The following is a 19,475-nucleotide window of genomic DNA, read 5'->3' as shown; positions in this document are numbered from 1 at the left end:
TGAAGCCCTACAGAGCCCCCATCAAAGAAGTGGGTGTCCCCAAACAAAAAGGAGTATGGAGATGCCTCACCAAACTCTCCTTTCCCCAAATAACGCTTGTTAGTAGTGGGATCCTCCCGAGCAGGAAAACAAACACTATCTGATTCATTTTATAAACGATACAACAGTCACTAAAGGATCTCAACAGTATCTGGAAATACATTTTAATTTGCAACATATGAACAAATGAGGAGGAATTAGTCGGTCCTGGGGAATCGCTGCTCATTCACCTCACAGCAAAAGGCAGCAGGGGCTGGCCCTTCCAAACCACGGCTGTTACTGCTACCAGAACACTTCCATAGTACTAGAACAAAGTGTAACCTAGCTTGCCAGTGAGTTTTAGATCCAATGATTTTGTTCACACAGTTCAGGACTGTTCAAAATCAGTCCGCCCCGTTTTTGCGGGGCGGGGGGCGGGGCGAGAAAAAAAAAAGACAAAAAGAAAGGAAAGAAGAAGAAAAATGAAATTCACATAAGAACTTTTGAACCAACACAACACAGAAGCGATCAAATTTTTAAAATAGTCTGAATTTATACTGCTCATGAGATAAGGCTGGAAGTCCCCATTTTAGCATCCACTGGGCTCCTCTGAGATCATTGTTAACTGCTCCAAAGAAACAATCAAAAACACCGCCTATAAATATTAGGAGACTGCTTGCCCCAAAACATAATACTAATCAAGGTGAAAAGAGGCCACAATAAAGATGAAGCCAGGAATGAATATATATGTAGTCCTTTACCTGTCAAAGCAGAACGATGCACCACACTCCCTAAAACAACTAAAGACGAACACTGAGCAACTGACCGTAAGCCCATCCCCACACAGCCCACCCCCCCACACACACACACGCTCTGAAGCAGTTCATCTAAGTGAATTGCAGAAAAAGAAAGATGAATTTGCACCCTTTGAGCCCCACGCCCCCGCCCTTCCTATGAAAACTGCCAGCCAGTAAACGGAGATTTGCACTAATTTCTGTGACAATTCCGCATCATTTTAAAACAACTTTTGTGCTAGGGCCAGCTTTCTCTGCCAGGTTGGAGTGCTTGGCTGGAGAGCAGCTCTTGTCTGAGGGGTGGGGGGTGGGGGGTTCCGCTTCTAAGTCGAGAGGCAACAGTAACAACTCATCCCCCTTTTCAGCAGGGTTTTATTCTCCTCTTTTCCAACTGCCTGATTCAGAGCTTAATGGAAACTTGTCCAAGCTTTTCTTCCCACAAACCCTGTGGAGCCCTAGGCAATCTGTACTCAGGGTAACCACAGGAATCTCAGATTGTCAATTAAAATTGAATGGACACCTGATAACTATATGTCGTGGAAACCAAATTTCATATAATCACAGGCTTGTGAATAAATTAACGAAACTGTGGCTAATCCAAATTCAATTTTCACTTGTCCGGTTCCATTCTTAATCCTTGCGTCCAATCACCACCCAAACAACACAATCCCAGAGAGAACGCTGCAATTAAAACAGGAAAAATGCAACTGCAAGGTCCTTAAGAATGTAGTTGGACAAATTTCACACACACACACACACACACACACACACACACACACACACCATTTTAACACCCCCAAGCAATGTAACTTCCCTCCTCAGGTGTCCAGACAAACCGAATAACCCGGACCAGCTCATAAATACACACAGCACAAGCTCCAATCAGATCTTTACTCCCAGCCAGTAACCACTGCGTTGGAGAGATATGGAGCTAAACTTCCGCCAGCTACAGTGACACAGACTTACAATTTTCTTGTTGCTCTTTTGGGTTTCCACCCCCTCTTCTACCAAATGCTGTTTTCTTAAACATAACACTTTAAACTGCTTTTTGCTTCCCTGTAAAACACAAAGATGCCTTGTTCCTTATAGTCCAGCTTTTTAAGACAAAGACAAAATACAAGGACCCAGTAAAAACTTGGCTTTCTAGACTGGAACAAGAATTTACTTCTCTCTCTGTAAAAAATCTATTAAGAAAGGAAAGAACAAGAGAGGGTGGCCTTTTCTTTTTCGAATCGATGAGGGGAGGTTCAGAGATCCACCTAAGGATCAGCCATCTAAGGCCCATCTGAGTTTGGGAACCTCTACCCCTGGGGCTGCCCTGCCATTGGTCACCTGCAGCACTCCGCAGTGTCACTTCCTCGGCCAGCAGGTGCAGCTTATACATTGGGCATGCAGTGCGTCCTCAACATGGTGCTTCCCTGGGGCATCCTGGGGCTTCACCAGATGAGAACTCCAGGGGACCTTTCCTTCAATTCCTTCCCATGAAACCCTCAACAAAATAAACCTTCCCTTCCTGTGTGCTTGTTTACAATGGCCAAGCCCACCCACCCATGCTAACTAACACCCCCAGATGATCTGGTCCTCACTTGTCCAGAGGAAGAACCATAAAGAGGCGGCTGTGCCCGGCACAGGATTGCACAATTCCCCGGCAATTAAAAAACCAACAACTTACAATTAACTGCTTCCCTTATGATGATCATATCGTGATGGCTCTTGGTTTATTTCTAATCACTACCACTGGCCCTCAATTTGCTGTTTCAGATATAAGACATCAGAGACACCCAGAGACGAGAGAAAAGGGAAAACCACGTTTTCATCCACAGACATCTCCTCCTCAAAGGGGACCCTGTGTTGGTCTCTCCCACACTAAGTGAACTTCCAGTGTTCAGAAGATTAATTTCTTATACCTATTCATTCCACTAAATTGGTAAGAGGTGGAGTATTCATTTTATTGTCACCTGGCTTTCTCTTTTATTAAAACAAACAAACAAACATCCAATCCAGATTCATTCCCTAAAAAGTTTTGGTTTTGGGGACCTGGGGTCCACCTTCTACCCTATAGCCACTACCATGAGCCACTTGAAGTTTAATTTCCGTGTCATTAACTTAAAAGACAGATATTTTGGGGGCGCCTGGTTGGCTCAGTAGGTTAAGCGTCCGACTTCAGCTCAGGTCATGATCTCACGGTTCATGAGTTCAAGCCCCACATAGGGCTCTGTGCTGACAGCTCAGAGCCCGGAGCCTGCTTCAGATTCTGTGTCTCCCTCTCTCTCGGCCCCTCCCCTGCTCACGTTCTGTCTCTCTCAAAAAGAAATAAACATTACAAAAAAAAAAAAGAGAGAATATTTTTGTCGTTAGTAGGTCTAAGGCTTTTTCTTGGGTCATCAGGCACCGTTAGGGACAGAGACAGCAGCCCTGTGCTGCGAACCTCTTACATTTAATGGGAAATACAATCCTGACCAGGACTCTGGGCTACCCTGCCTGCCCTTTTAAAAAGTGCCAAGGGGACCTCTACCTTCCATAGGGAAGGCAAAAGCAGCACTGACTGGTAGGTGTGCCGGTTTAAACATCCCTCGCCAGACCTAGACACCGAACATTTGTACCATCCTAAAAACAACAACTTAACAAAGGCATCCCCTTTTCACTTCCTGGCATTCTGCTTCAGAAATTCTGCCGCAGCAAAACGCATGCCTTCAGACACCAGAACAATCTCTCCTACTGTCTCGATGTTCCATCCAATGTCTATTTACCCTCATTAATTTTTCTTTTCTTTTCCTCAACCTGAAACCATCAGCTATGAGTCAGAGAATGATCATTAACTTTTACAGCTTCCATACACATCCACCTACTCACATTTGGGGAAAGAAGACTTGCAACATTGCCTGAGACCAAAATCCTCCATGAAAGAAAAGGGAAGAAAAAAAAAATCACTTCAAGAAAGTTATAGCTGTAGGTCTATGGGGGTTTGGGGGTGGGAGGTGGGGTTACATTCATTGTTTTTCCACTCGGTGCCGCAAATCTGGAGCAAAAAAAAGAAAAGTTGAACTTGGTTACGGTGATAGGGATTTCTGGGTTGATTTCTGAAGAAAAACAAGAAGATTTTCTTTAAACATCAAAACATAATTAAAGTTCTTAAACTGTGTGTGTGGGGGGGGGGGATGAAGTGAATCAAATTTCCTGCTCTTGTACAAAACACATTTCTAGCATAGAAAAACACGTGGGCTAAGGGGCTGAGACATGCTCCTAACACAGCATTTTTCATTAAAAGTTGCTACATTAACACTCTTAAAATGATGCCCTATCATTACTCCACTTAGCAGTCACAGCTCTGCAACTCATAACGAATTAATTTGCATTAATGTGGGTTTCCTGTGTCCTTCCCTGGGTATGCCATTGTGATTCCGGCTTAATAAAACTGACAGGACAGTAACATAGTGCCTTTTATTCCACTTTCCAAAACAAACCAACCCACCCGAAGACCCACACAAATCCTCTCGATTTTTTTTAAGCATTTTGCTAATATATTTAGTACATCATAATTGGCCCAGCACACAGGAACCTAGTTATCTTCTCAGTAAATATTTATAGCGTCATTCTTTCCCATTCATTCTGCATTTTCTTGGAGAATCTCACTGTAGCCTACATCTGCAATTCATTGACTTTACAATTTACCACATGTTGGGATGGGAGAGGTCCTAGCTCCATTTGAATCACTACACAAATATGCAAGTGATTTATCGGTTTCAAACTGAAGGCTACAAGAGAAGGACTCCACTTTCCCTGAACATTACTTCTTCTGGCAGACCATGAACAATTACAGTTCGTACTAATTAAGCTCTGTAAATGTGCTGTGCCCTGCTAATGCCTACCAGGCCTCAAATTTATTTTCATGATGCCAAACTTTAGCGAGCAATTTTAACTCCTTCAGAGCTGATCCCACTAATAATAGCCATTCCTGCCCCTATAAACAGAACTGTTTGGGGCTACTTCATGGCCCAAAAAAAAAAAAAAAGAGAGAAACAGAGAGAGAGAGAGAAAAGACAGAAGAAGAAAGAAAAGAATAAAATATAACGGGCTGAATTACCAGCCCGAAATCAGATGTGCCTAAGGAAGAAAAACCTATCCTGGGAAAACGAAGAACACCACGGCTGATAACCCGTTCATAGATCCCACATCCCCATCTTTGTAATGAGCTGTTAAGGGATTCATATCTGTCCCTGAGGGCTAGTAAGTTTCTGCATTCCATTGATTAGAAAATAAAACCTTTCAGCCGCGGTCTTTAAGTTTGGGTTGGATGGAGGGAAGGATCCCGCCAGAAATGACAGGGCCATCAGTCCCCCTCAACACACATACCTTACCCACACACCTCAGGATCCCACTCCCCCTTCACCATGTGGTCCCTCTGTAACACACCAGAACCGCCCACTTTTTAAAAAATAAAAATTAACATCAACAGGATAATTGGCCTTCTCTCTCTCGTCAGGCTGTCGACCACAGAATGCCCCTCCCCTAGACCCTCACGCAAATAACTGATATGAAACATATCTGTTGCTGGATACAGCGTTTTAGGTGAGGAGTGGATTGAAACCACTCTATGCTGAGCAAAGCAATAGTTTTTAACAGCACCTCCCCCTGGTACTCCCACCTCTCATAAGAGACTTCCAATCCCCAATTTCAGACAAGCCATTCCCCCAAGCCCCAATTTTTGTCCCATCTTCTTATATTTTTTCCAATCTTTCTTAATCATTTATTCTGGCTACCTCTCTGTGTTTCCTTCCCCAGATAACTGTGCACTTTTACCAAATGAGAGGCCTTCCCATCCCCAATGTAAACCTGGAATTTTTTTTCCTTCATCCATTAAATTCCTTTAATCAACTCTCCTCACTCACCTAACTTTTTTTTTTAAACCCTCACATTAACTAGTGCACTCTGCAACGTGTGTATTTTCCCTTCCAACTCAGTGGAACATCATATAAATTAAAGAGCAGTCTCTCGTATCAGGTTTCTTTAAGTATTCTGGGAAATATGCACAATATAGGCAACACGGTCCAAAAAAAAAAGAAAGAAAGAAAGAAAGAAAAGGAAAGGAAAGGAAAGGAAAGGAAGGGAAAAGAGAGAAAGAGAAGGAAAAAAAGGAAAGAAAAGAAAGGAAAAAGGAGAAACCAGAAGACAAGGCGAAAGATGCAAACAGTAGAGCAACTTTGCTTTTGAAAAAGGCATTTGTGCAGAGCCCCCACTGAATTTCCATCCCTGAAAGTGCTCTTTATAAATGTGTATAACAATAGCCTAGAGGAAAAGTACAAGTCAGCTGCCAGAGGAGAGGGGGTCTGTCTCAGTAAGCTCAGATTGTAGAGGTGGGGGCCACGGGAGGGGGGAGGGCAGCATCTGAGATGGGCTTCCCCCATCTCATTGCTTATAATTAGTGAGAGAAATCTGAGCTACTGCCAATGTCTGCGGACCTTGAATATTATAAGGCCAACGTGGCGTCAAATATCTTAACATTCATAAGTGTTATGGGCTGTAAATAAAGCCTGTGGATTTATGACCCGGTGGCGCTTGCCAGCAAAGGACTGGGGCACATTTCTTTCAGCAGACCTGTCGAGGTGCAAGCTTGCCTTTGGTTGTAAAATTAACCGTTTCCTTCACAAATGTGCTCAATTATAAGTCAGAGTTGAAGATTTACTCACACGGCTGCCAATATTCACTCGCGGAAGAAACTCAGACGCCCACGTCATGCACCCCCCTCAAAAATAAAAGCCCCGAGAATCTGATTCACCGCCCCCCCTTCCCAAACTTCTGAAATGTGTCACCTTAGAACAGTTACAAATGCGGTCAAAGATATCATCTAATTCCACTTACCAAGACTAAAAAGCTTACACCTACTTCCTTGGAAAGTGCTTATTTATTTGGCAACTCTATGGTTTAAAAAAACAAGAAAGGGAGTAAATCACTCCCTGGCTGCAGTCTCGTCCCTTCCCCCAATATAATGTCATCTACTTCCTGTGTAGGAGAGAGCCTCTGCTAAATCCAGGTTGTCTCATACTTAACTGCCAATAAACCAACTTCCACATAACTTCCAGACAGCTGGGGAAAAGGTCCTCGGAGTTTTAGTCATGGTCCAGAAACACGCGTCCACACAAAAATTTGCAGCTGTCCTTCCTCTACAGTGCATTTTTAATGTGATTCGGGGGCCCCTGTTGTGAAACATCTGACAAAATGTAAAATCCTCTTAGATACCTTCTAGTTTACCCACTGTGCACGTGTAAGAGAAGTTGCACCGGGATTTCTCAACCAAGGAAAAATCTAGGCACTTTTTGCATGCACCCAGGTACCTCGTGGGATGTGAGGAGGCATTCAAACCCTGCAAAGACTTCCACTGTAAGGTTTGAAAGCACAACCCTCCCCCGTGCAACTAGTAAAATGCTAGTTTTTGAAAGCAAGTATTTTTTTAATGGCGTGCAGATCTGCGCTCATATCCCGTGCTGCTAACAGAACAGCATTCTTGATCGGCCAGCCCCCGGAAACCTTCCTGTTAACTTTTTCACAGCTTGCTAAGAAACAGAAAGCTGACCAGCTTCCAGCAGGGACTCTAAATGAAATCCGTATCAGTAAAATGAAAATCAGGGTGGAAAACTCCTAGCAAGAACCGGGATTGTTTGCTTCCAAATCTTTTCTCCATCAGATAGGGGGCATCAGTAAAAGCTACATCCCTTAAGCAGTCCAAAGTTTCCAAAAACACTTCTTCCAGATAAGCACTTCAGGCCCCCAACTGCCTAATAGCTTGTTTCTGGGGGTTCAGAAAGCTTTAATTTCAACAGACTGCGAAGCGCTGCCATATTAAATTTATAATCATTAAAATATGACTTATTGGGTGAATGCTCAGCCCGTAATCCATCCTGCAGACATTAAACTCCAACCTATAAAGATTAGCACAGAATTAATACTGTTGCACTGAGATTGGGATCTAAACATGTTCGCCATAAATATTTCTGAAGGAGATGAAAAACAATTAGCATAAATACCAAAGAAGGGAAAGAACACCTGTTCTTTTTCAGGGCGATAAGCATTTTATTGTTCTCTATTTAAAATGTAATGACCTGTGTAATTACAGTAATATTACATTGTTATGTAGGGGCTTGGAATGTCACACTTTGAAAAGTGTTGTCAAAACAATCAGGGGTGAAGGTGGGGGGTGGGAGGACAACCAAGGAAAGGACCACCATTAACCCTTCACACTCTAAGGTCTAAATCTTTTGTATGAGAAAGGATTATGTTGTTTGAGTGAGGGAAAAACATCCATTTTTCACAAGCCAGAAAGAGAATTTGTTTGCCCGGCTACATAAAACCCCAATGAATAGGCCCCTCTTGGTTTCTTTTAAATGCTGGGATTCCAAGTTCAAAAGTGAATTCAAGATGCTGCTTATTTATTTGTTCAACCTAGTAGCAAGCAGCTCAGTTAAAAAGCAACTAACTTTGGGATAAAAGAAGATACAAGAGCTCTCATACTCGAGTCTTAAAAAGAAATCTCAAACCTAACTCCAATTCTGACCACCCTAGCCCTATTTCTCAGCGTGGCAAAAGGGAAAAAGAAATGGGGCACTACTTTTTCCTACCAACTTGAATATGCTAACAGTATTTTTCTCTCTAACATACAACTGCTACCACAATTCTTGTATTTGTTGTTCTATCACTTCCCATCTACTTAACCAGACTTCTCTCCTTAACGTATTTTTGTATCCGAATCTGTCTTTTTAAAAGCCATTCCTATTACTGTATCAAAGACTAAATTAATGCTATGCAGAAATCTTTGTCGCTTTAAAATAAAATTATTACTATCGAGCTTTATGGCGTCTTCAGCAATTAAAGCATTATTCTTGAGATAATGTATTATTCATCATAGCTGATTTAATGATACTCCTTAATTCTTTACATTCTTAAATAGAAAAGCAGGAATCAGGGATCCAAAGAGCTTGCTTTTTAAAGGATGCTGCTGCTTACAGGTACACTAATAAGGAACAGAAACCGTAGCAAAAACACCACCACCAAGGAGGGTCGGGAAAACAGGAAAGCATACAGCTAATTTGTCTTTATACCTTGCCCTCAAAAACACACTCTATGAAGCACGAAGAATTTCAGATGAGCATGAAAAGACCCCTATCTTGCCTATAGATGCCCTCGGCAGCTGTAGGAAATCTAGAATTGCAAGCTGGCCCTCTGATCGAAGACGTCAGGAGTGACACACAACAGCTTCCCGTCCTCGTGTCTATTGCGCTGCTTACTGGCCTAAATAAATAACTTTAATTTTGGAGCACATAATCTAACCCAGGTAACAGATAAGGAGGAAGGGCCTGCACACACAAAGATGTCTCTTGGTGTTTGACATGCAAATCCGAACACTGCCTACTGAGTTCAGAAATGTCCTCTCCTACTCAATCTGATGTCACAGCACAAGGCCACCCGCTACGTCCACAATTAAAAGAACTAGAGCGGTCTATTCCTATAATGCCCACAAAGGGGACCGATGGTTGGGAGCCTTCCTTTTTCGCCCCGGGAAATCGTTTATTTGCCTTTAACAATTTTGCTGTTTCCTAATTACAGCACAACACCACCGTTCAAGTTTTAGGCGACAGTATGGCAAGATCGCCAGCGGTCAGGCTGGGAGTTTGAAAAGAGTCAAGAAGGCCAAGAAGCCCGCCATCAAAGCTCAATATTCAGATTGGCCTTTCTGATGGCCAAGTGGATTTTTAAATAATACCGGAGAGACTCCATCGTAGGGGGAGGGGAGTAAGAAATTCTCAGGGTTACTTTGGAATGTTGCTTGGTCGGGTTGGTTAGTACACAAACCCTCTGTTTCTGAGCCGAATGCTCCGGGTTTAGCATGCCCACAAGCTCCCAAGAAAAATACAACGTAACTGGACTGTGCCTCCCCTTGAGCTGCAACCCCACAGCCCAGCCCCTGCAGCCTGAAAGAGCTGGCCCTGTAGTAGGAGGTCGGGCTGAAACGCTCTACCAGCTTCCCAAGCACGCAGAAGCCTGGGTGCATGGAAGGGAGGGGGGGGGGGGATAATTATTTCTCTTTCCTAGCCATAAAAAGTGACCGGTCTAGCATGCCCGTGCCCTTTTTGCCAGGGCCCAAAAAACAAGTAAAACCTGATAGTTAATATTTTAATGCTTAAAAACACTTGTAGATCGGATCGACTCCCATCCGGCAAGCCCTCGGCCATTAGCACCGAATTCACGGCTGCTGAACACTGGGTACATTATTTCAAATTGCTATCTCGAGTTACCGAAAAAAAAAAAAAAATAGTGTGTGTAAATAAGGGGTAGGGGACCCAAACCAGAAAAGGTGCAAAATGACAATCCCTGGAAACCAGGCACAAACGTCTAGAGGTTGCGTCTAGAGACCGGCAATCCAGGCTTTTTAGAGGAGGGTGGGATTGGGGGCGGGGGACGGGGTTCAGGATGAGGGCAGGGAGCAGAGGACGGTCCGGGAACAGGATGAGCCTTATTAACAAATGTCAAGGGGGCGCGGAACGCTCGCTGCGGAAAGCACCCGCGGAGCCTAGCACCCGGTGCCGCCCTGGGGTCCCCAAAGTTGGGTGGCCCGCGAGCAGCAGCCCACTCCCTTGAAGGAGAGGTGCCCTTGGCCTCCCGCACTCTCTACACACCGCTGGGCCCGCAAACCCTGGTCTCTGATCCTCCCCCAGGGCCCAATGAGGGCCTTCTCGGAAGCTGGCGAACGCAGACCAAGCTATAAACCCCAAGGCACCCAAATTCCCTGGAAATACATCGAGTCCGCTCAAAGGAAGCCATCCCGGCTGCACACAAACCAAGAACCCGGTCACAGGGGCCTCCCCACTCGGCGCGGCCCGAGAGAGCCCGCAGCCGGCGCTCCGGGCAGCCGAGCCCGCCACACCGCGCCCAGGGCGCTCGGGGCCCTGAGGGGTTGCCAAAGAAAAGCAATCCCAAAGCCCCCAAGTTTGCGGTGGGACCAGTCTAGGAGGGGTGACCTTCCAGGGGAAAGGGGGAGGGGGGACTGAAAGCCAGCGAACACCACTAGAAAGCTAAATAAATAACCAGCCGAAAGAGAAAGCCGAGGCGCTTCTCCCGGGCCCCGGGCTCCGCGCGCTCGCTACTTCTCCAGTCCAACGCCTGCAGGAAAATCCACTCTCTACCCCGCGCGTCGGGCGCCAGCCCGGTCACTCGGGCCCCGGCAGCGGCAGCCAAGGGGTTAACCGGGGAAAACCCAAGACGCCACAGAAGAGGGAAGGAAGAGAGAGGGAGAGGGAGAGAGAGCGAAAAGAAAAGAGCCACACAGTCATCTTCCCAGGGTGAAGAAACAAACAACACCACCACGGGGGAGGGGGGAATCAGAGCGCAAAAAAAAAAAAAAAAAAAAAAAAAAAAGTTCTTCTGTTTCCCGCCCCCCCAACAAAACCCTGCTTGGAAAGAAAGGTCTCCCCAACATCACGAGGCAGCAAACTGAAAGCAAGAACATGGCGAAGTGCAAACAAATCCAGTCCACAAAAGGCAGAAAAGTTTGGAGAGTTTTGGGCTGCCTGGGCCGCGAGCGGGGGAGGGGAGGCGGGGAGGGGAGGAGGCGGAGAGGGGGGGCGGGGAGGGAGGGAGGGAGAGAGGGAGGGGAGGGGAGGGAGGGGGCAGGGCAGGGGCCGCATGCGGGGCCGGGCGGGCGGCGCGGGCGGGCAGCGGGCGGGGGCCGGGCGCGGAGGCACTTACGGTTCGGGCGGTGGGCGAGAGCGATCCGTTGGGGAGGTAGGGGCTCGTCAGGTCGGGGATCATGATGAAGGGGTAGCCGGGATACGGTGGCCCCTTAAAGAGCCCTCCATCTTGCCTCTTGGCCGCTAACATGGCGGGGCGGCGAGGGGACGGCGGCGGCCGCGCCGAGCGGGAGAGAGCGAGGAGAAACTTTTTAGAAAGTGCCCCAAGTAGCCGGGCGCCCCGGCAGGGCCGGCGCGCGGCCGGGCCGAGCGGGGCGCGGGGCCGGGGCGCGCGGGGCGGCGGGCCCGGGGGGCGGCTCCGGGCGGCTGCGGGGCGCGCGGGGCGTACTCACCTTCTTCCAAACTTTCCCGGGATTTATCTCGGAAACTTTCGGAGCGAGGCGGAGGCCGTCTTTCCGCCTTCCCGGAGGGGTGGAGGTGGGGAGGGCGAGGGGCAAACGCCACGCAGAGGGGGGAGAAGGGGGAGAAAAAAGATCAGCGGGGTGGGGGGGTTTGGGGGGGGGGAGAGAAAACAGGGTTACAAGTTTCTGCAATGGTGGCACCGCGCGCACACGCCGCCCGCCCGGCCCCGCGGCGCCCCCGGCCCCGATTCCTTCCCTCTCGGCACCGTTTGCCAAGCCCAGGAAATAGACTCAAGACCCCACCAGCCCGAGGGGCTTTTCCTACCTCGGAATCGGAGGAGCTGTTTTGATTCGTTTCTGATTCATTGACTAGAGACGATTTGACATCAGCTAAATCCCTCTCTGCCGAGGAGTTTTCGGAGCTCTTCTCCTCCTGCTCGCCCTCGTCTTTGAAGGAAATCAGTTCGTCGTTGGCGCCTAGGTCATCTCCTCCACCGCCGTTCAGCTGCGGCATTTTTTTCACCCACCAGCAGCAATTTTGGAAGGAAAATGAAGGAGGAAGAAAAGCAAAAAAAAAAAAAAAAAATACCCCCAAAAAGTTTTGCCCCCCCCCAAAAAAAATATTGCAAGAAAAAGACGAGTCCAAGGTGAACTTTTTTTTCTGCTTTGGGGTCTTTTTCTCCTGGGGAGGGGAAAGAGGGAGAAGGGGAGGGGAAAGGGGGGGAGATCTTCTGCACGCGTGAGTTTGGGTTTCTTTTTTCTCTCGTTCCCAAGGATCCGATCAATGTGCAAAAAAATAATAAATAAAAAAGGGGGGTAAAAAAAAACACACCAACAACAACAAGAAGTCAGATATAAAGAGCAAAGGGGGGGGAAGCCGAAGATACAGGAGGAGCTCGTGCCGCTCGGATTTGAGTGAGTTGAAGTTAGACTGAGAGCTTTTCAGTTCAAAGGCGGCGCTGATTGACAGATAGAAAAAGGGGGATCGAAATCCGGAGGAACGGAGTAGTCTGGGAGCGGAGATTATTGACAGGGCGAGAGGAACACACTCGCTTAATGAGATGCCGGGGGGCGGGGCCGGCCCGGTGACGTGTGCATAAATAAACAGCCGGGGTGGGCGGGGCGGGGGCGGCTAACAATGATCCTTTCGGGCGCCGGGAGAGGGAGGAGGGAGAGGAGGAGGAGGAGAGGGGCGGGGGAGGAGAGGGGAGGGAGTTGGAGGGAGGAGTGTGCAGGGGGAGAGGCCTGCGCTGAGTGGGTGCGAGCCCGCGAGTCTGGGCGAGGGTACTGGGACTCGCTCCGGGAGGGGGGCGGCTTCGGAAGGACAATGCGGAGTGGGAGAGGAGGGGAAGGGGGGTGGCGACCGAGTCAGGAATCCGAGCCGCGGAAGGCGGAAGGAAAGCCCACTTGGGGGGCGGGGATGGGGAGAGGCCCAGAAAAAGTGCACTTTGGAAATATTAGAAATAAGTCTTAAGGAAGGGGAAAAGGAGGAGAGTACCGTGGAGAAGGGAGGGCGGGGGGCGGGGGTGCTTAGTGGTTAGTCCAGCAGTGAAATCAGCCACCCTTGGGCGGGGATCTAACAGAAGTGGTCAAAAAGAAAGATCAACCCTCCTCTTTCAGAGAGCTTGGGGAAGTGGGGAGCTGGGCAAAGTTCCTGGTCATCTTCAGGGAAAGAAACTATCAGCCCACGAGGTCTTCCCTACCCTTTTTATTTATTAATAGTGAGTCATTTCATAAAATCTTAAATCTCGCTAGAATAAATATACCAAGACTTTTTATCCCCCCCCCAAAAAAAGACAATCAAATACTTTAGTGTTTGTCAGGGGCATTAAAAATACCCTTCAGGAAAAATACGTGGTTCTTTACAATATAAAGTGTTGTTCTCCCCGCCACCCCCTCTGGTAACTGACGTTGAAGGTGGTAGGAAATGAGCTAGGATTCAAAGTCCTTCTGCCTTTGGAGGTGAAAAGTTTGGGCGTTAACACCGCCAGGGAAAATAAAACTGAAAGTTCACCAACCCCTGGGATCAGTGGTACTGGAGTCTTTCTCGAAGGGGGTGTGAAATGAAATCCCCAAAAGACTGGCCAAATAATCAAGATGTAGATGGCTCTGGCAGGAAATTGCTAACTGAGCTGATGCTGAGAGACCTCAGGGAGGAGGTGGAAAACCTGGGGTTTGAGGCAGGTATTGTTGTTTTTAGGCACCTCGCCTGGGGAGCAGATTTGCTACAAAATGGGGAACAGAATTATGTTAAAGAGGAAAAGACCTGACTCCTAAAACATAGGCTTCCTGGATGATGGAGCAGGAACACTCATTTTCTTGCAAATATTCAGTGGAAAGTGGACAGGAAACCACCACATGAAAAGGGGGACCAAAAATATAATAATAAATCAATAGGAATTAGCAAATTGTCTGTTAGGAACAGTGTTGGTCCATGATGTACTAAATTATCCCACCAATCCCCCAAAAAACTCACATACATTCCAACTGGCCCATCAGCACCTAAGGTTTCTAAAAGAAAGCAAATTTACCATGTAATATTTAGAGAGTTTGGGTTTCAGCAAAACTGTTTTATAGGCTAAGGTCTCAGAGAGAAGACTACTAAAAATAATGATACTAAGATTGACAAGGCCAATGAATTCCCCTGCACTGGGAAAAATTCGCAGCCACATTAGCACACTAAAGAGTAAAGAGGCAGGCAAAATAAAATGGGGAGGGGGAGAGCCTATGGAGGAGAATCACTGTAACTCCCAACTTTAATATTAATCAGAAAAATCAGAAGTAGAGTGAGAAGGAGCCAGAAAAGAAGTAAAACAAATGTGTACATTTAATCAGACAGGATTGCATAGGATACAAAGCACAGGGCTAATTAGTCTCAGCAGGTAGGACTAACCTTCAGACTTCATAAATAAATAAGGCGGGCACAGTTTCTAAGAGGGAGAGTGGAGACAGAAAGGGGATTATTTCAAGACACTAAGTAAAAACATGAAGAATGAAATGCTTCACTGTTAAATCCATGTACAAATGGATTTAACAGTTTCCTTTTCCTAGGTCTTTTCACTTGGTTGCCTTTAGATTTACACATTTAGCGAATGACCATAGCTTTTCACACTTGCTAATTGTCACCTGCATACCTAGTGTGCCTGAGTCTGTCTGTGTACAGCATAGACTTTTCTAAAGCCTGTTTTAAGGGCTTATTTACTTAAACTGGAACACATTCATAGGAACTCAATTTATGGCAATTTCTTTGTCCTGTGCGGTGGTATTTTTTTTTTTAATCGAACCCTGATCTGAATTAAGTTGGATAATGAGGACTTCTATGTCCTTTATGGGACTACCTGGATAATAAAAGCTCATAAATATACTGAATTGAAATTTTAAAGCACGTACTTATTGTTTTTAATGCCCTGGCCTGCATTTTTATCATATGTAAATACTAGAGGCTTTCTTGCGATGATTAGTAACCTCATCCATGTTGGCATATCCTAATTTTTCTCACTCAAAGGAAACTCTTGAATCTTTCCTTCTTTAAATCTCTGATTTAATTAAGCAATTAAAAGTTACTCCATAATAGCACATGTGCCACATTTAATTTCATTGCTTCGTGCCATAAAGGCTGGGGAGACCAGCAAGATCTCAGAGGGTCAATAACCCCTGAGTCTCTGAAAAAGGGCTTCAGGTGATGCCTGCCCGGATAGGAGGTAGGGGAGGGAGAGGGTGTGGAATTGCAATGGGCAAAAAGCAGGGTAATATAATACATTTTTTAAAAGTCAGGTTGCCTGGCTCACAATGTGGACATGTACTTTATAGATTTGGTGTGAAATTTTAAACAACAGTTGGCTCGTGTCCAGGTGTTGAGGTAACTTCTCTCTCCAGACACTAAGGACTCCTGGTTTACAGGATCCTGAGCTCTGCCCGAATAGCAAGGGTTCCAAGAACACAGGGACGAAACCAGACCAGTTCTGACTTTGGCCCAAGCCAGGGGATTTTGCATATTTGGGAGTGGGCAGGATGGGGAGGAAGTGACCTCTTTCCTGGTGCCCATTCCTGGGGCCAGCCCAGGTCCTGAATTCTAAGGAGACTGTGTCTCAGCCTCTCTGTCTTCCTGCCTCTCCTCCTCATCCACTGCCTTTCTGCTTCTTCACCTCTCTGTTTTCTTCTCCCCTTTCGGCTGTCGCTCTATTAAATCCCTGTGGACATGTGTTGATACTAGAATCTGCATTTTACTTCGAAAACTAAGTGAACAGGTCACCTTTCCCAGGGATACTTCCTTGTTCATCCCTGTTGAGGAATGTGAAAAGGAAGTTTCCAGTCGATATAAATCGTTCTTCAGGTGTTGGTTCCTTATGGGGGAGCCATGGTAGAGTGGTAGGTGCCCTCTGAAAAATGGGAATGTGCTTAATGGGGATGGCAGAAATAGGCCAAGCGTTACCTGTGTCCTCCACCTGTCACCTGTCGGGTGAGGCCGTTGGACTGGGTATTTTCCTAGGTCCTTTGTTACCATTCAGATGGCCCATGATTCCATGCTTTCAGCCCAGACCCCAGTTACGCTAAGAGGTTCAGCAGCACACAAGCAAAGACGACAAAGCGCCTTGGAAGTTTGGCTTTGGAATTTAGGAAAAACAAGGATGGCCTGCTCAGATTCGCCAGAAGTAAAGAATACGTGTGGTCAAGCATACTCAGCTCCCCCAGTGGTTCCTCTAAATGACATTCCACTAAACGACGCTCCACAGTGACCTGCACACGTACGCGTGTGGGCATACGTGTGCCGTGTGATTTTTCCCTAAAGATTCAGGCTCCAAGATGGATGACCCAACCCACTGTGTTGGACTTATCTGTGCAGGGAGGGTGCTGACCGAGGGAAGCCAAAAAAAGAATCTGAAAACATAAGGAAGCTATAAAATGGGGAAATGTTTTGAAGCCAAAGTCCTGCTTCCACTGTGAGATTTTCTGTTTGCTTTTTGTTCTGCGTGGGTGATGGTTCCTTATTTGGACCTTGAGGAAAGCTACTCCCTTAGCCAACATAGGCACACTAAAAATTGGACACCTCTAAGAGTTTTCCATTTTAGCAGGAGGAAGGGGTAGGCAAAAAAAGGCTCACTTCACGGGCATCCTTTTACTTCTCCCCAGTGGCGCTGTCCAGGGACACGGAAAGGCATACATACCCTCTTCCTGAACCCCTGAGGAACACTGTTCTGTTCTGGCATTTTTCTGAAGTGCCTGGCTTGATCACCTTGCTTCGGCTAATGACAGGTCCGGGTAATAAAGTGACAATAATGCCTGATGATCCAAGGGTTAATGGGGAGATGTATGCATTTGCACAGAGTTTCATCATCTGCCTTCATAAGCTGATCACTACTGCTATAGGTACTTATGACAGGAGCCGCCTCGCGAAAGACATCAGTCCTCCATAAATACACCTTTCTTATTGACAAGATGTCTTTTAACCCTAATAGTAATGGAAGAAGGCCAATAAATGAAACATTTACTGCATAACTTGCCTTATTTTGGGGTGGTGTATGATTCCTTTCTAGCCGTCTCGAGAAAATGTTTTCAGCCTAATTTGCTCCCTAGAAATTTCGCTTGCTACAGTTATACGTCTATGACGTTTTATTGCCTGAAGCCAAGTCTGCATAAGAACTTTCTTAAGATATACTTATCCTAATGCCAGGCTACAGGAACCGGGCTGCTTTATGCTGAATTATTTGTGCTACCCTGATATACAGGATAGAGACTTCCCGACAGTCATTGCCATAGGGTAGGTCTAAGTGTTTCTGAGAAGGGGGGAAAAGGCAGAAAAAGGTGAAAAAAGTTTCATCTAGGTTGATTTGTGGAAGTCTTTAGAATTAATAATTGGGTCTGTATTTAACATATTAAAATGCCTGAGGTTTTCTTTTCTTTCTCTTTTTTTAAAAATAGCTTCAGTGACCCCATCCTTTCTTACAAAGCATCCTCACTGGCCCAAACTTTCAGAAATGTCATGGATATCCAAGCACCCTCCACAAAAACACGAGCACTTTAAACTGAGGCAAAGACAATGTCAGCCAGCATGGAGCGGTCTCACAAGGTGGTTTACGTCTGTTCAAGGGACAGAGCAGGTGAAATTTCAGGAGAGGACAATGCCATTGTTCCCCTCGTAATTTATCTAAGTGTGGGCTGATACACCTGCTTCTGGCCAAAAGCATCACGGGATAAAGGAGGTGAAGGATCGAAGGAGACGTCCAGGTCTAGAGTGTGAAGATTTTAGGCTTGGTTTCCCCCCAGGAATCCACACCAGCTTTGAGCCCTAGTCTGTCCTTGAGGAAGGACTAAATCTATGTCGAACGAATCACTTGAGACTGGACTGGATTGCAAAAAACCCCAGTTGTTTCTGCAAATTCCAAAGATATTTGTGGATTCTATTTCCTAACGAAACCTTCATTTGAACAGGGGGGAAAAAAGGAAGAAGGATACATGATGAGTTCCGGCGTCCGGAGTGAGTTCGCGTCCCAGTGTAGACAACAGCCTGCAGCACGGGGTTGGGCCAGGAGGGAGGCTTCCGGTTGACTGTCATCCGCAGCCGACTCCGTTTCTTGGTAGCCTGAGGGCACACTGTAAATACCTAGAGCGGGAGGGAAGGCATTAATCGTTATTTCTTAAAGGTTCCAGGATGCCAAGAGTGAGAGGTTATAATGACCTCAAAACCCCGTAAGAAGCACAAGGACCCCTCCCAGAACCCCCTCGCCCGGAAAGGTGGCCTTTCTCCATGCGTGTGTACCCAGACACTGATTCTGCCACGCTTTCTAGCGACAGTCCAGGTCCTTGATGTCTGTCACAGCACGGCCGTAAACATTCCTTGCCTCTACCCAGCCAAGGGCTCTGCTCCTGGAGAAACCCCAGTCCTGGGCAGGGAAGAATCCGCAGAGGCCCCGCCCACTCTCCCTTCCCCCTCCTGCCAGGGTTCATGGGGGGGGGGGGCAGGAGGCCATGTGAATGATGGTGCCTACTATGCCTGCGAGACCCTCCTAGCTCTTCCAGGCCCTGCCACCCACCTGCATCCCCAACAGGCAAGGTGATGACTCTAGAAACCAGATGGGGCATTTCTTAGGGAAGGATCGGCTATCATTGTCTTTCAGCTTTTTCTTCTTTGAAGGAACCTTGCCTACCCTTCCTTAGGAGGAGCGTCTTTCTAATGTGATCATCTGGCCGCTGTTCATGTTTTGTTTTATTTTATTTTATTTTATTTTATTTTATTTTATTTTATTTTATTTTATTTATTTTTGCCGGCTACAAAACAGCATGTATTATAGAGTTCTTTTTTTAAAAGGGAAATTGTTCATTAAAAATACTTGAAAGGATGTGCCCCAAAATGTCAACGATGAAATTTTGACTTTCATTTTTCTGCTTTTTTATACTATCTGGTTCTGTTCGGGATTAACACCTGGGTACGGGTTATTTGCACAATCATAAAGGAAGATAATGCTCTTTTTCTCTTTTCAAAAATGAATCCTTTGACTTTCCTCCTCTCTTGTATCCATTCCAACTTTGGGGACGTTTCGAGGTACTTGTTGCTGACATTGCATCCAATACATAACTTTGAGCCT

At 46.4% G+C, this 19,475-nt stretch overlaps 1 protein-coding gene across 17 annotated transcripts in view; it reads right to left on the bottom strand.

The window, feature by feature from the left end:
* TCF7L2 (transcription factor 7 like 2) overlaps window positions 1–12,670 on the bottom strand; it is a 203,142-nt gene extending 190,472 nt beyond the window's left edge. For 16 of the 17 annotated variants that reach the window (XM_047073459.1, XM_047073448.1, XM_047073449.1 and 13 more), the window contains exons 1-3: window positions 12,218–12,494; window positions 11,884–11,950; window positions 11,550–11,674 (exon numbers count right to left, since the gene is read on the bottom strand). In XM_047073459.1, coding sequence (XP_046929415.1) covers window positions 11,550–11,674; window positions 11,884–11,950; window positions 12,218–12,406 — 381 coding nt within the window. In that variant the 5' untranslated portion in view covers window positions 12,407–12,494. Of the gene's footprint in view, window positions 1–11,549; window positions 11,675–11,883; window positions 11,951–12,217 lie in introns of all 17 variants that reach the window. The other variant, XM_047073452.1, reaches the window with a different exon arrangement.
* Window positions 12,671–19,475: the final 6,805 nt, after the last annotated feature.

Source organism: Lynx rufus, unplaced genomic scaffold, assembly GCF_022079265.1.
Source record: "Lynx rufus isolate CCGP_SWC_20201006 ecotype Redwood Valley unplaced genomic scaffold, mLynRuf1.p SCAF_11, whole genome shotgun sequence".
Classification (NCBI taxonomy): Eukaryota; Metazoa; Chordata; class Mammalia; order Carnivora; family Felidae; genus Lynx; species Lynx rufus.
Note: the sequence above shows the minus strand (reverse complement) of the source record. Positions and strands in the feature narration are given on the sequence as shown.